Genomic DNA, 14,330 nt, shown 5'->3' on the forward strand with positions numbered 1-14,330 from the left:
TATATTATTCAATAAATACCGTACTGTGCCATTCATACCGAGGTATTCTGATACCGTTAAATCCCTACTCATAACTGTTGTATTTATGTACAGTATTTAAGGCAAACACATTACAAGTAACTGTAAAAAAATTAGCTAAAAATTAAGTAATACCTGTTCAGCAAAAAAGTAATTTAATACACCAACTAGTTGCTTTGATACTAATTACACCTAACACTGGTGGCAAAACACCAGCTTATGCAACCTAAAAACATACAAGCAGCGCCATCATGATTGCAAGTTTGTGAAAAATCACAATTGAGAAGGCAGCATGTTCCCTCTGTTGGCACGATTGTGTTAGCAGTGTGTGTGTGTGTGTGAGAGAGAGCGCGCGAGTGGCCTGTTTCGGGCCCTCCCAGGAGAACGTGGGTAAGGAGAGCCGTCTGCGTGACAGGTTAATTTATGCGGATGGCATGAAAACAATACCTATGAAGCTGCACTGCGGAGGGGCCCAGAGACAGGGACAAACCTCCTCACCTTACACACTCACACACACCAGCCAAAACACTGGCATCAAACGGCAAATACAAAAACCACAGAAGACGCAACACAAACAAAAGTACATCAACAAATCAAACAATCCCCCCGAGAACCTTTAAACAGTCCCAGAACAACCATGACTACAAATACAATCAATTTACAAGAATAATGAAAAGAACATGGATGGTGCTTTGACAGACAATAAACAGAAAGAGGGCCTGCACTTATCAAGCACCAAAATAACTCAAGCGAACATGAGGTTTTTGACCATTCCCACATTTATGGGTCACTGGCTTATTAAGATGCAGCTGTACTACAGGACGAAAAGATGTGGCGCATGCTGAACAACTCCAGACAATACAAACGAGAGGGAAACTAGAACAGCTCTAGCATTCAAATAATGTCTCCATCCATTTTTTTTCTTTTGTAAAATAAACACAAACAAAAGCCAGTAATTGAGACACTTGGGCAAGAGCTCGAACACGTAAACCTTTCTACAGTACTTCATCACCGAAAACAAACGCTTGAGAAACAACAGTTGTAATGGTGTTGTGCACGCGCATTTCATCTCATTCCTTATCCAGATCACAGTCACTCACACACACTGCCATTCAAAAGACTGGAGTTAGTTTATTGTAAACACCTTCATTCTAAAATGCCTTGAATCAAGCAAAAGTAACAGTTGAGACATTTGTAATATGAAATTAAAATTAAATTCTCTGATTTTGAATGACAATAAATAAATAAATAAAAATAAGCAGCATAACTGACCCTTTGACCCAATTAACCCACAATAGTCAGGTATTGTAGCAGACTAATTAACATGAGAAGATGTTAATGAGAAATGCAAGGTACATAAGAAATGAAAATAGACTATTTCATTCGTTTACAAAACCTACATAAGTGCATTAAACGGGTATATTTTTGTGTGGATGAATCCCCATCAACTGTCAATCAATGGTGCTGTTACTCGCTGAATGAATGACTTAACATGAAATGACTCAGGATGGATGATCAAACATTTTCTGTTATGGAACGGGCATAACCAGCATATCTTTGTTTCATGGAGATGTGACTTTTGACTAGGCATGGGCCAGTATAGGATTCTGACAGTATGATAACCTTGGATAAAAAGATCACAGTTTGACGGTTTTGTGATTACTGCTCCAAAATATATTCTTTATAAATGTCTTGGTAAAAAAAAAAAAAAAAACACAAAATATTTTATTTTAAAAAACATTTAAAATATTTTGGACCAGTAAGCTAATTAAACTAAATTATTGAAGTAAAACATTGACTTGCTGTCTTCATTAGTTTCAAAAACACTGATTTCTTTGCCATGTTTGAAAGTGTTTTCTGCTGGGGATCCATATACCATAAGAATGGTATAGCAGAAATTTTTTTTTTGACGGTTTTAAAACCTTGACTTTTCCAAACCAGGTATACCTTGAAAATGGTTATTGTTCCATGCCTACTTTTGACGTGGCAAAAAAATAAAAAATAAAACAGGAACTTGAAGAACGACATGAGGTGAGGTGAGCTAAAACTGTATTGCCTGGAGGCCCAGATAATCTATAAATTAATCTTTACTGTATCTTATAATCTCATAGTTCATAGTTGCATTATAGTTGTTGTTTAAGATGCCGTCATTTGTGTCTGTTTGCTAATTATGTTAGGGAATGAACATTATAATTATATTCAAATGATCAAAACTTCCCATTAATAAATTAGACCTAAATTGGCCTTTCCCCCCCCCAGAGTTACTCTCACATCCTTAATATATATCTTGTATGCATATTGCAGACCTATATGCATGCTTCAACTTGTATTGTTTTCCAGAAATTATTCATTTTTATTTTCCTGTGGAGTGCGCAAATTGTAATGAGAGTGCTCTGGCTGATACTGAATGCTTGTCGGACAAAAAAAAAAAAAAAGTGGGGAAGGGGTTTGCAAAGGGTTAATCGTTTTATAAGTAATGTTTCTTGAGCATCACATTAGAAGGATTCTAAGGAATTGATGAGTAAGTCCTGCTGAAGATTCGAGAGGGTCTGGTTTCAGATACAGTGCAGTTGCACAGTTGCAACGTGAGCTGCATGCAATGCTTTTAATGCCCACGCCTAACCACACCCCACCCCTAACCTTCACACTGACGTCTCTAGCTCCATTGGAGTGCATTGTGTCTGGCATTGCATCTCTGAGACATGCAGTCTCAGTTTGCAAATCCAGATATTGGAAAACTCCGCATTGCCATTATAGAAATAATACATTAAAAGGTAATTTCCCAATTTTACAGTTTTAATATAGCTATAAGTCAAAGAAATGCAAATTTAGTGAACATAAGAGAATTCTTTTATACACACAAAAAAAAAAACCTTTGCAGATGTTCCTGTTCTATCAATCTGAGCCAGAGAGACCTGAGTCACCACAATCATATTTTTAGAGTGCATCGAGTTTAGTTGATGCGCTCTGCAGTCAACTAGTCTGTCGCGTCATTGACACCTGTATAGAATAACACACACAATCTGTTGTGCTTTCACCAGTATTACAATTGTCAGTCTCCTTCAGATTATGCAAAACCAAAGATTATTATGGTGTTGTGTGCAGTCAAAAAGAAAAGTGGAAAGTATTTTAGGTGTTTAGGAGGAGGAGAACAATACAATATGAAGAAAACCACAGTTTCTGGCTTAAAACAACAGGAGCTGCCAACAAGAGCTTAGAATAAAAAAGCCATAAAAACACAGCACAAAGTCTTGATATTTATTGCTGGTGTGTGTCACTATGGTTACAGGCATTACTGAAGGATATCAGTAGTTAGAGGACAAGACTAACCTCAGTTACCTGTTCATACCAAATTCTTTCTTTGCTTTTATATGCACAGTACAAACGAAAATATTTCTGAGGGCTTTTTCAAAAGATTTAATATTCTGGACTCTTATCCTCATCAAGGTTGCTTTTAACTGTGCAAACATACAGCAAAATGTTAATCGAGATATGATATATGGTTATAGATGTAGTACAAACTAGGGCTGTGCAATTAATTAATATCAAATCGCAATTTGAAAAGTTGCAATTAGCTAATCGCAAGCGATATGGAATATATATGTATTATTTAATTTCCTCCGCCCAGAGCAAATGCGTGACTGCTGTCTGTGTGAGATAGTCTTCACTAGACAATTGAGTGAGCACACTTTCATTCTGCCCAATCAGCCATGTTAGTTTGCTGAGTGTTCTGTATTTTTATAATTAAAATTTTTTGGTTTTTGTTTGTATTATAAGCTACATGATCTCTCTAATTTGAGTTGAACTTGTTTACAGAAAGGTAAGGTAATTTTAATGTGCTATAGAGAAAAATTTGTTACATTTCTAAATATTTAAAAACAACTTTAAATAAATGTTGGAGTAAGTCAATATATTTTCATTTCTTTTTGTAAGTAACACATTGCATTTTAGCAGTAAGAAGCTACGATACAGATTAAGCTGAATCTTGACAACAAAATCAAATCACAATATTTGTCCAAAAAAATGGCAGATTATTTTCCCCCCATATCGCACAGCTCTAGTACAAATGTTATTACAACATAATGCAATAATACATTATATTTTTATCATTAAGATGTCTAAAGTACCACATTATTTTTTAAAGGTTCCATGAAATTAAAATAAAGTTTTTTAGATGTTAGTATCAGAGTAGTTAGTTTTAAGATATCTATAAGCTTGTGTACTTTAAAACAGTGACAAAATTCCCATTTAGAAAATATCAAACTGATAGAAACATGTAAAGCTTGTAGTTTGTCACTTCCAACTAAAGGGATCAACAGTTTATTCACGCCATCTCAAACTTCAGTTTCTCATCAAATCATAACCAATCAAATGCTCCCTACTAGAACTTGACATGCCCCACCCCCTTCAAAATTATTCTTATTTGCTTTTTATTTAATCACATGAGCTAAACCACTCTTACTGGCAGAGTGGTGATGAAACAAAATGCTATTGGCTGTTTTTTAAAAGGGGAGGGGCTACATGTCCCACCCACTATACGTGTTTCGATTAAGATTACGTCAACAATCAAATAAAAATGCATATTTTAAAACACTTTGAACACCTTTAAAAATATTTTGCCACAAGATTTTAAAAAACAAACATTTTTAAACTACAGATGTATTTATTTACTAAACTTTATTTACAGTGTGAATGTGTGATATGAGAAAAAATGACTTACAATTTGATAGCCATGTCTGTATTAAAAATGTTAATCTCAAAACGAACTAAAAACATTTCCTGAATGTTTCCTTGAGAAGGTTCACTATTCAGCTGAACTAAGCTCGTGAAAGACATTTATAGCAAAGAAATTAAACACATCAGCTTCTATTCAATCTTTTTCATAGCCAATGAATGTAAAAAAAGCATAATATGCCAGGGTTTAAGGACTACGCAGTAGCAAATTCCCACCTAACACTCAATAATAATTAAATAATGTTTATAATGACTCGTGGGGTGAAACAAATGCTGCAAGGCAGATTTACCAACCATTTTGAATGAATTCATTCTACATCAGTCACGGCATAATAGGATTGGGTGGCAAATTACCCTCAAACAGGCTCACAGACAAAAAATCTGGATACAATTCCACACAGCGTCTCTGGTGGAGGCATACTGGAATCAGCACAAGACACACACACACACACAAGGCAGCCCTGAGGAGAGGGGTAAGTGTACACAACAGAGTCTGGGTTGTAGGTCTCCCAATCTGATAGCATCAGTCCCTGAACCACAGAGCCTTTGGGTGTTTCCCAAAAGCAAAGAAGAGATGGAAAGGCTAATACCTTAAGAGCAAATGTGCCACAACACCGTATACAGCAAGCTGACCCCGGCTGGCTAAAGACCAAAAAAGGCTAAAGTAAAGATAAGTAATGCTGATAGACTAAATTCATTGGTTTAAATCATAGCAAGATGCAGGTAATTGCTTTTGTGGCAGGCCCACACAGAATTTGTGTACCTATTGTATGCATTTAACCCAGTGTTAAATGAAGCTAAAAATACTTCATTCTTTTATAAACTAATGGATAGAATGGAAAGCAACTGATAGTATTAGCGAACAAACTACATCATCGTTAAGTCTTAAACATATGCTGCCAGCCTGCCACAATAAAAACTTTGTAGCGGTACAAACCTAAACACCAAACTGGAAAGGGGCTCTGAGAAACAGTGCAAAACTAAGCACAAGACACCATATAAGTCTTTTAGCATGCAATAGCAAACATATTAAAGGTTATAAGCACAGACAGAGGTTGCAATGTTAATCATTACAATGTTTTATATTTCCAATAATGTGTGCTTTTTTTCAATTTTAGCAATTGAAGCAGGATCAAAATAACTTTCCTATGAATTTATTTATATTGACCTTATTCTAAAATGCGGAAGTGCGCCTGTTTTCGCGATTGTCTTAGAACTTCCGATTCAGTCGCCTATGGTAGAAATGACTAGGAATAATAAACGGCAGAAAATGGCCAAACTACTTCCTCAACAAACAAATGTTTGCATGACTACACAGACCAAGTAGCATAATATAATAAGAAAATATTAAATTGCAACATCAAGCAGCGTAACGAGCAGTTGTTAACGTCAAAAAATGAATGGAAGTGAATGTGACCGGAAATCGCGAGACAAAAAGATTCAAATGGCAGCGCCCGCTCGTCAGCTGACAATAAGGTGAATATACAGAGGCTCAATTTTTATATTAGATTAGGAAAACTAAGATAATGACACATGGGGACAATAGAGTTGTGTTTGGGCTATAGCCTAATAGAATACTTATTGTAAGATGATTCATCACTCCATTACATTTGTCGCTCATATGATAATTGTTGTTTTAACAATGTGCAAGTATGTCTCACTTTGCAAAAAAACAAACCAAACAACACTTAAACACCATGCAAAGACATTTATTCCCAGCTAATGAACAATAAAAAAAATTCACGACCAATCGGATCATTCCACTTAAATCTAAAGAGCTTGAGCAAATAACACTTTTAAAGCAAACTGCAAATAATACTAGCAACTCGTTTACGTGTGAAATTATAAAACATTTCTTTTCAACAAGATCTGGGTAATCCCTTAAACTTAACAGAAGGTGTAGACCTACTTTGGGGTTGGCGAGCGTGTTGATGACATTCCCCAGAGCAAGGAGCGAGCGGTTGATGTTGGCCCCTTCTCTGAGACGAGCCCCCTTGGTGTTGGTCGCACTGGCCCTTTCTGATCCGGCCAGGTCGATTAAGCTCATCTTGGCCACCCGAACATTTGGATTAAGACTGGCTGTCTTATCCTGTTGCCTTAAGTAGATCTAAAGAAAGAAAACAAAGATGGAGTAAGAACATTTCAGTCAGATTGAATATTAATATTTCGTCCTGACTACTTTGTAAGCCAGCTGACACTGGTTTGAACTGCTCAGTTAAAGAGATCGATCTCTCAAAAGGATAAATCCTGTCATCCTCCACTTGTTCCAAAAAAAGATTTCTTTCTTCTGTTAACACATAGGAAGATATTTTGAAGAATGTTTAAAACCAGAAGCCATTTCCCTCCATTTTATGTATTTTACACTACTGTGGGTGTCAGTGGTTACTGGGTTCCAATATTTTCATTGGTGTTCAGTAAGAAAAGAAGTAAAAATAATTCTGAAAAAAAAAGAAAAAAAAAAAAACATTTTTTTTCTTTAAAATATTTAATAAAAATATTTCTAGTTTATAACATTTGATCAAATGTATACTTAATAAATTTTAATATTTTAGAGTCTAGGGGCTCTATTTTGACGGTCCATGCGCAGAGCGCAAATGCTTTCAGGGCGGGTCAGAACGCATTTTTGCTAATTTGAGGACAGGAAAATCTGCTTTGCGCTGTGGCGCATGGTCTAAAAGGGTTGAGTTTATTTTCTTAAGTTAAAATAAAACTATTTCTAAATTCAGTTCTAATTTTCAGCAAACAAATAAATGAACAATAATAACAAAATGTGCTCAAAAACCTGAGTTATATCCTAAAACACATGCTGTGCCCCATATGGTCTAAAACCTGACAGGTGGGCAAATCTAAGCTTGTTTTTAATAAAACAAATATAAATATGGATATATTAAATAATACTGCTAATAATAATAACATTATACAAAAGCAAATTGTTATGAATGAACTGAAAAAGCCTCTCAAGATGAAGAAGACATAAAAGCAGTGATTTTTCATATTTATGTAGGCTAGAAAATAATATGTTTGTAATATTTTAATCCTTTATATTTATATCCTATATCTATTCTTATTATATCCTATATATATATATTTTTAAATATTTTAAATATTAAGGATATATATATATATATATATATATATATATATCCTTAATATTTAAATTTTTTCATATGTAAAGATATTTGCCTATTGCTCTCTTGTGCGTATTAAGCAGTTCGTAAGCGACGGAGTTTAGACCGGGTTTGTTTTGGTCTAATGAAAAATCTATTATAGTTTCTCAAAATAGCAACGCGCCAGCAGTGCGCCTCAGAACGCCTCCCTTTTTAGACCAGAACGCCTATGGGCGCACATCTGAGCGCAAATGCATTTGCTATTTAAACAGCGTAGCGCAACGCTTCAAAACGACTCTTGCGCCAAGCTGAAACTACCAAAAGACTACTGCTCCGCGCCTTGCGCCACACTGCGCCGGGTGTATGATAAGAGCCCTAGGTATGAAGAGTCTAGGTATATTCTAAAGTCTAGGTATAAAATAATCACAAGCAAAATAACTTTATTTACAATGGGCTATTATGGTTATAAACCAGATCTTAAATGTGTTGAGTTTATAATGGTGTGGAGCGATTTGGCCTACAATCAAAATTTTGATTAATTGAACATTTTAACTCGATTACAATTAATAAACGATTATTTTATTTATTTAGTTAGTTATTTTTGCCCTTATAGTCACTGACCAGTTGTATACAGTAAATATGTTCTCATATTACCAGTGAGAGATTTTAGAATAAAGGGTGCATTACTTGATTTTAAAATAAATGAAGGAAAAACACACTATCTACTCTCTATGATTATTTATTTAACATCAATGTTGAACAACTGCAATAGATTAAATTACAAAAAAATTAAACAAAAATAAATAAATAAAAATCGGCTAGGAAAAATTAGATCGATTTTATGTTATGAATGACAATTTCGATTACTTTCAGATTAATCGCCCAGTTCTAGTTTATAATGGCAGGACGGTTCACCTGAAGTTTACTCCGAATGAAAAGTCCCCATGCATAAGAGCATATTATGCATGGGGAATTTTCATTTTGAATTAGTTTCTGGTGAACCATTAGGCCATTATAATTATAATAATTCGCCAGTTTTAAGATCTGGTTTGATTAAAATCAGTGATCTTCTCTCTCTGAACAATATAAAGTGGGTCTCAAATCGGACAAGATGCATTGCATTAAATGTGCTTTTTCCACTTCATGCCTTGAAAATTTTAACCTATAATAATTTTCATCACAGAATACTTTATCTTCATGGTACTTGCATATAAAAGGACTTTTATCTCATTTTATGCTTGAACAACTAAAAGAATGCTTAAGTCTATTTAACAGACTATATTTTGTTTTTGGCTGCACGATACTATAAAAATCTAGCATTGCAATATTTTTTTTATTTTGTGATATATATTGAGATATGAATAAAATTTCACAAGATGACTCAATATCTCTTTGCAAAAAATATTTAATTCAGATCAGGCTTCAGATCAACTGAGATGATTCTGCAGTTTGAATGCTCCTCCATAAAATCTAATAAACAAACAATCTATAAATGTCCAACACATTTTCGTTGTGGTCTGTGTTACTTGCAGAACATTTCTGCTAAAACAATATATTGTGCAGCCCTTATTTTAATTAAATTACATAATGGTGCTATAAAAGGAACCTTATGAAACTCAAAATAGTCACATCAACCTTTTACTGGAAATTCATCTGTGGCTGAAAAACACTTCAGTGCATAAAGCCCATTGCCTGCTCAAGACTTCCAGGAAATGCACAAATAACAAAAAAGCAAACTGTTCACTCACACAAGTCAACTGATAGTTCAGACTCAGTATCAAAACAAGAGGATGCAAACAATTACACAGAACTGGATGTGATATTTACAGAGAAAAGAGACCTGGACCATTTACCTGGAATACGGCATGAGAGCGTGAAGATGTGGCGTTCATATCAGTGGGGTGCTGCGTCCTGTTTCTGTTGCCATAATCAAGGGCTTCAAGGATGTGCTCGGCAGATTTGGGCTACAAAGATGACAAACACACACATTGTCAGTCTATGGTGACATGATTCAAGCTCACAGAAAGTGCACATATGACACATGGAGGCAATTTTCACCTGGTGCAGGGTGAGTCCTTGAACCACAACTCCATTGGAGCCGTCCTCTCTTACTGCTAATGGACCAGAGTTAGTTAACAAATCACGAATCTGCTCATTATAAACCTGTGCAGGAGAAAGTGCAGAGACACAGAAGCACAGACTTATTCATTCATACTGTTCCAGGAACAATGAATTGAGAACTATCACAGAAATAGCACTTTTTGTAAGCTGCTCTCAGTACTTTTTTTCCCTCATTAAAATGGTACTTTTATAAAATACCATTATTACTGAAATCTTTGGCTTATGTGCGATTCTGCATCAGTGATGCTATGCGTCAATAAAAGTGTAAACTGATATTACATAATTTGATCACAGCAATTAAATACATTAAGTGTACAATTACAATATATGTACATTACCATTCCAAAATAATGGCCAAAAAATAAATCTTTCTCTCTCTCTCTCTCTCTCTCTATATATATATATATATATATATAAAATATATATATATATATATATATATATATATATATATATATATATATATATATATATATATATATATATATTTGAAAAACAAATATTTAATTCAGCAAGAATGCATTAAATTAATCAAAAGTGAAAGCAATGTTTTTATATATATATATATATTACATTGTTTCAAATAAATGCTGTTCTTATGAATATAAATGCTTTCTATTCATAAAAATATTGTTTTCTGCAAAAATACTATATTAACATTGACAATAATATGAAATGTTGCTGGAGCAACAAATCAATATATGATAGCTCATGTGATTAAAGATTTAATGACTTGCTGCTTATAGATCAGCTCTGCTTTTTTTTATTTCAATTGTAATGCCATTTCCTAACATTTTTGTTTCCCTAAATTTTGCTCAAATAAATGAAACCCCAATTTTGACAAGAAATGTTTTCCAAAAAGCTTTCCAACCCCAAATGTACTTTAGTGAATGACACTTATAAGTAAAAACTGCAATAAATCTGAATAAATAAAAACCTCACCTCAAGATAAGAAAAGGCTACATTGAACACTTTATCTTCCTTGATGAGGTCCATGCGTGCAAACAGTTCTTTCATAGTGAGAAACATTACTCCGGGGGAATTACTGGTGCCCAACATGGTGTGTGTTTTCCCAGCTCCTGTAGCTCCATAAGCAAACACTGAGCAAAATAAAATGACAATTTAATGAATGAACATAATCAGCTATATTAAAGCCAACTAACAGAAAAATACCAAATAGTGTTAAATGTACCAATAAATTACCAGATTACTACTCATACTACATTTAAGCATGGGCGGGTATAAGATTCTGACAGTATGATAACCTTGGATAAAAATATCACGGTTTCACGGTATTGTGATTACTGCTCTAAAATATTATTTTTAAATGTCTGGGTAAAAACATTTCCCCCTTTAAACAAAATATATTTTATTTTGAGAAACTTTTATATTTTAGAGCAGTAAACATATCAGGCTTAATAATTCAAATAAATCATTGGCTTCTGCTGTCTTCATTAGTTTTAAAAACACAGATTTCTTCGCAATTTAAAATAACATTTTTGGATTATTTACTGCTGGAGCAACTGTTGTCCTAAAAAAAAAAAAAAAGAGAGAGAAAAAAAAATGTAAAAAAATAAAATAAAAAAATCTTACATATACTGCAGGAACAGTATAGCAGAACATTTGGCGGTTTTTAAGACCTTGACTTTTCCAAACCGAGATAATCCTTGAAAATGCCTTACTACATTAATTGTAAAAAATCCCTTTAGCATGGCAGAATAGGGGGGAAATGGGACAAATTACAAGACCTTGCTCTTGCATCACTAACAAAATGTGAAATATTGCTTTACGTTCTACTTCAAATACTGCATGCTTAACACTGCAAGATAATTGCACTACACAGCACAAAACGTTACTTTAAGAATGGAAAGTAATCAAATTTCTCACCAGTGCAGTTGTAGCCATTCAGGACACCATCAACAATTGCTTTAGTGGTGTTTTCAAAAACTTCAATCTGTGAAGATTCTTCACCAAACACGCTGTCAAACACAAACTTGAGGTCCTTATTTGCTCTCTTCCGCACATCCCTGTTGCCTACACGTTGTCCCCGGAAAAATGTCACTTCTTCCTCTTTAGGATCAAAGACAAGCATGTGGTTGTCAACAACGTGGACAACTTTCTTGAAATTTCCATCCTTTTCTTTGTCATTTAAGGGACGGACACGGACCACCACTTTAACGTGGCTGCAGACCTCTCCATTGGACATTGTCCTGTTTACAACTAATCACTGAAGATCTCTGCTCCTTTCTTGTTGTTTTGGATCTGTTAAAAAAAAACAATAACAGAATCTTAGTGTAACTGATTATAATGTATTTGAAAGCATTTTAAATGAACAGATGTAAAGTGCATATCTCAAACAATTTAGTTATTACTTTTTATGTAAATAGAAACAACATGTTAACTTATACAACATTAATTGACATGTTATTTTGTGTGTAAGGAGTATAAATTCTGGCAACCCAAATCTGTTTGCTTTGTTATGGCTTGTTATTATTGTTTATAAAGATGTATAAAAAATAAGAGCACATTGGGGCTTAATAATAAAAGACCATTCTTTACACACATAATGTTTTGATCCAGAAGCTTATACTGCAAACATGTGCGCAGTAACTTAAGGAAAACATGACAATCGACTATAAGTTACCAGCAGATACATTTATGCACAAAGTTCGACCGAATTTTACTTTAAACCTCTTATTAGCATTTGTCAATAGCATCTGTTAGCGCTGCGCTAAAAGCTACCGCTAACTGTTTACCTCTTTCATTTCATTCACAAAGACTGAGCTAACGCGATAAAACGCGTACAACCTACCATCTGATACAATATGATGCCTCAAAGATAATTTCACTATGTTATTATGAGAAATGTGAGTTTAAATGCCGACATTCGCGCTGATAGTAGCAATTCCAAACCCCTAAGCGCGAAGATTTCAAACGCAAGCTGAAGTTCCGTTCGTGCGTCTGATTGGATGAGGGCATTCTTACGTCAGATGACGTATGATGCTGCGACTGAATGGACTGAATCCATAGAATCAAGGATGATGAAGAATTTAATTTACGGTGGATACATGGGGTGGAATAAAGCAAGAAATGTTTCTTATATTGAACATTATGATTTCTACGCCATACGATATTCCAGGTTTAAGTTACTTTATTGTTATTAGCGCAATTAGACCAGCAGTTTTTAGTGATGCGGCTGACATGTAATTATTGTGACCAAAATGAACATTAATTTTCATTTTAACAAGTTTTTTTTTCTTGATGTAAAGTTAACGTTAGGTGTCTAAAATTTTCTCTAATTGTTTCCTCCGAGAATGTTTTTAAGCGCCTGTTAAAATGTATATAAGACGTTTACAGATACAACTTATTTTTATTTATATAATATTTAGTAATATAATATTAACATTATGTAGTATGAAATGTTTACATATATTTATTTGCATATTCTCATGATCTCGAAACGTTTCAATACGACACAAATCTCACGTGGAAAATCACAGAAAAATTCACTTATTGGTTTACTTTATGAAACAGTAAATTTGTAACGTGTTATAACGTTATAACAAACGTTAAAAAAACTAAACTAGACTTTTTATTTGGATATTACTCATCAAAATACGAAACAAATATTCTTAGTTTGGCAGTTGTGGACAGGATAAACACATCTGTGCATACATTTCTTCATTTGTCAATATCGCTACACGTGTTTCCAATAAACAGATAACGAATTATCTGACTGTATCATTTCTGTTACAGGAGGAACAAATATTTGTCTCTCCTGTTTCTTCCGGGAGCTGTCAGAGCTGCACTCGTGAACCTACTACAGTACACACACATCGCTAAAGAAGCAACGCTGTTTAATACTTACCGTACGTTACCTTTAATCAAAATCACAACTTGCTGTATTGTTATCTGTTTGCACAGTAAACTATGTGCTTCCGAAATGACATTTGAACATGATTTACTCAATGGTGTGCGGAGTCGTATGCCCTTAACTACATCACGTGTTAAAATATATGACAGCAAACACACGCACTTCCTTTTAGAATCCGAAAATATATGATCCCGAACACATGCCACTGATGCCAGAAAAACCCTGCTCTGGCACGTGTCCGTCTATCTAGCGGGGATTTCTCAATTATAGATGCAGAGACATTTGCAAATTAGAAAATGATGGGTAATTTAGATTAAATAAGAAGATTCATTTCTAACGTTTGCATATTAACAACATGTTTACATGCTTAAACAATTTGTATTGTGAGTTTTAAATATCTCAGTCTTTAATTAAACATTTAATGACTAATACAAATGAGTTATACCAGATGGCATGTTTGACAACATGTAATCCCC

The 14,330-nt window shown here is 34.2% G+C and overlaps 2 protein-coding genes across 18 annotated transcripts in view; one reads left to right on the forward strand and one right to left on the reverse strand.

The window, feature by feature from the left end:
• The window catches only part of kif18a (kinesin family member 18A), a 45,385-nt gene extending 31,291 nt beyond the window's left edge, over positions 1-14,094 (reverse strand). The window contains exons 1-6 of one of the 3 annotated variants that reach the window (XM_073906277.1): positions 13,849-14,094; positions 11,868-12,242; positions 10,923-11,080; positions 9,918-10,022; positions 9,713-9,823; positions 6,662-6,859 (exon numbers count right to left, since the gene is read on the reverse strand). In XM_073906277.1, the coding sequence (XP_073762378.1) occupies positions 6,662-6,859; positions 9,713-9,823; positions 9,918-10,022; positions 10,923-11,080; positions 11,868-12,186 (891 nt within the window). In that variant the 5' untranslated portion in view covers positions 12,187-12,242; positions 13,849-14,094. 3 annotated transcript variants of the gene reach the window in all.
• Positions 12,958-14,330, forward strand: part of mettl15 (methyltransferase 15, mitochondrial 12S rRNA N4-cytidine) — a 308,904-nt gene continuing 307,531 nt past the window's right edge. For 6 of the 15 annotated variants that reach the window (XR_012382447.1, XM_073906755.1, XM_073906758.1 and 3 more), the window contains exon 1: positions 13,777-13,849. Coding sequence is in view for 6 of the 15 variants with exons in the window: in XM_073906748.1 (XP_073762849.1) it covers positions 12,971-13,119 (149 nt within the window). In the remaining 9 variants the exon portion in view is untranslated. Of the gene's footprint in view, positions 13,120-13,761; positions 14,238-14,330 lie in introns of those variants that run through there. The other 9 variants (XM_073906753.1, XM_073906754.1, XM_073906749.1 and 6 more) reach the window with 6 other exon arrangements.

The sequence above is a fragment of the Danio rerio genome, chromosome 7 (assembly GCF_049306965.1).
Source record: "Danio rerio strain Tuebingen ecotype United States chromosome 7, GRCz12tu, whole genome shotgun sequence".
In the NCBI taxonomy this organism is placed as follows: Eukaryota; Metazoa; Chordata; class Actinopteri; order Cypriniformes; family Danionidae; genus Danio; species Danio rerio.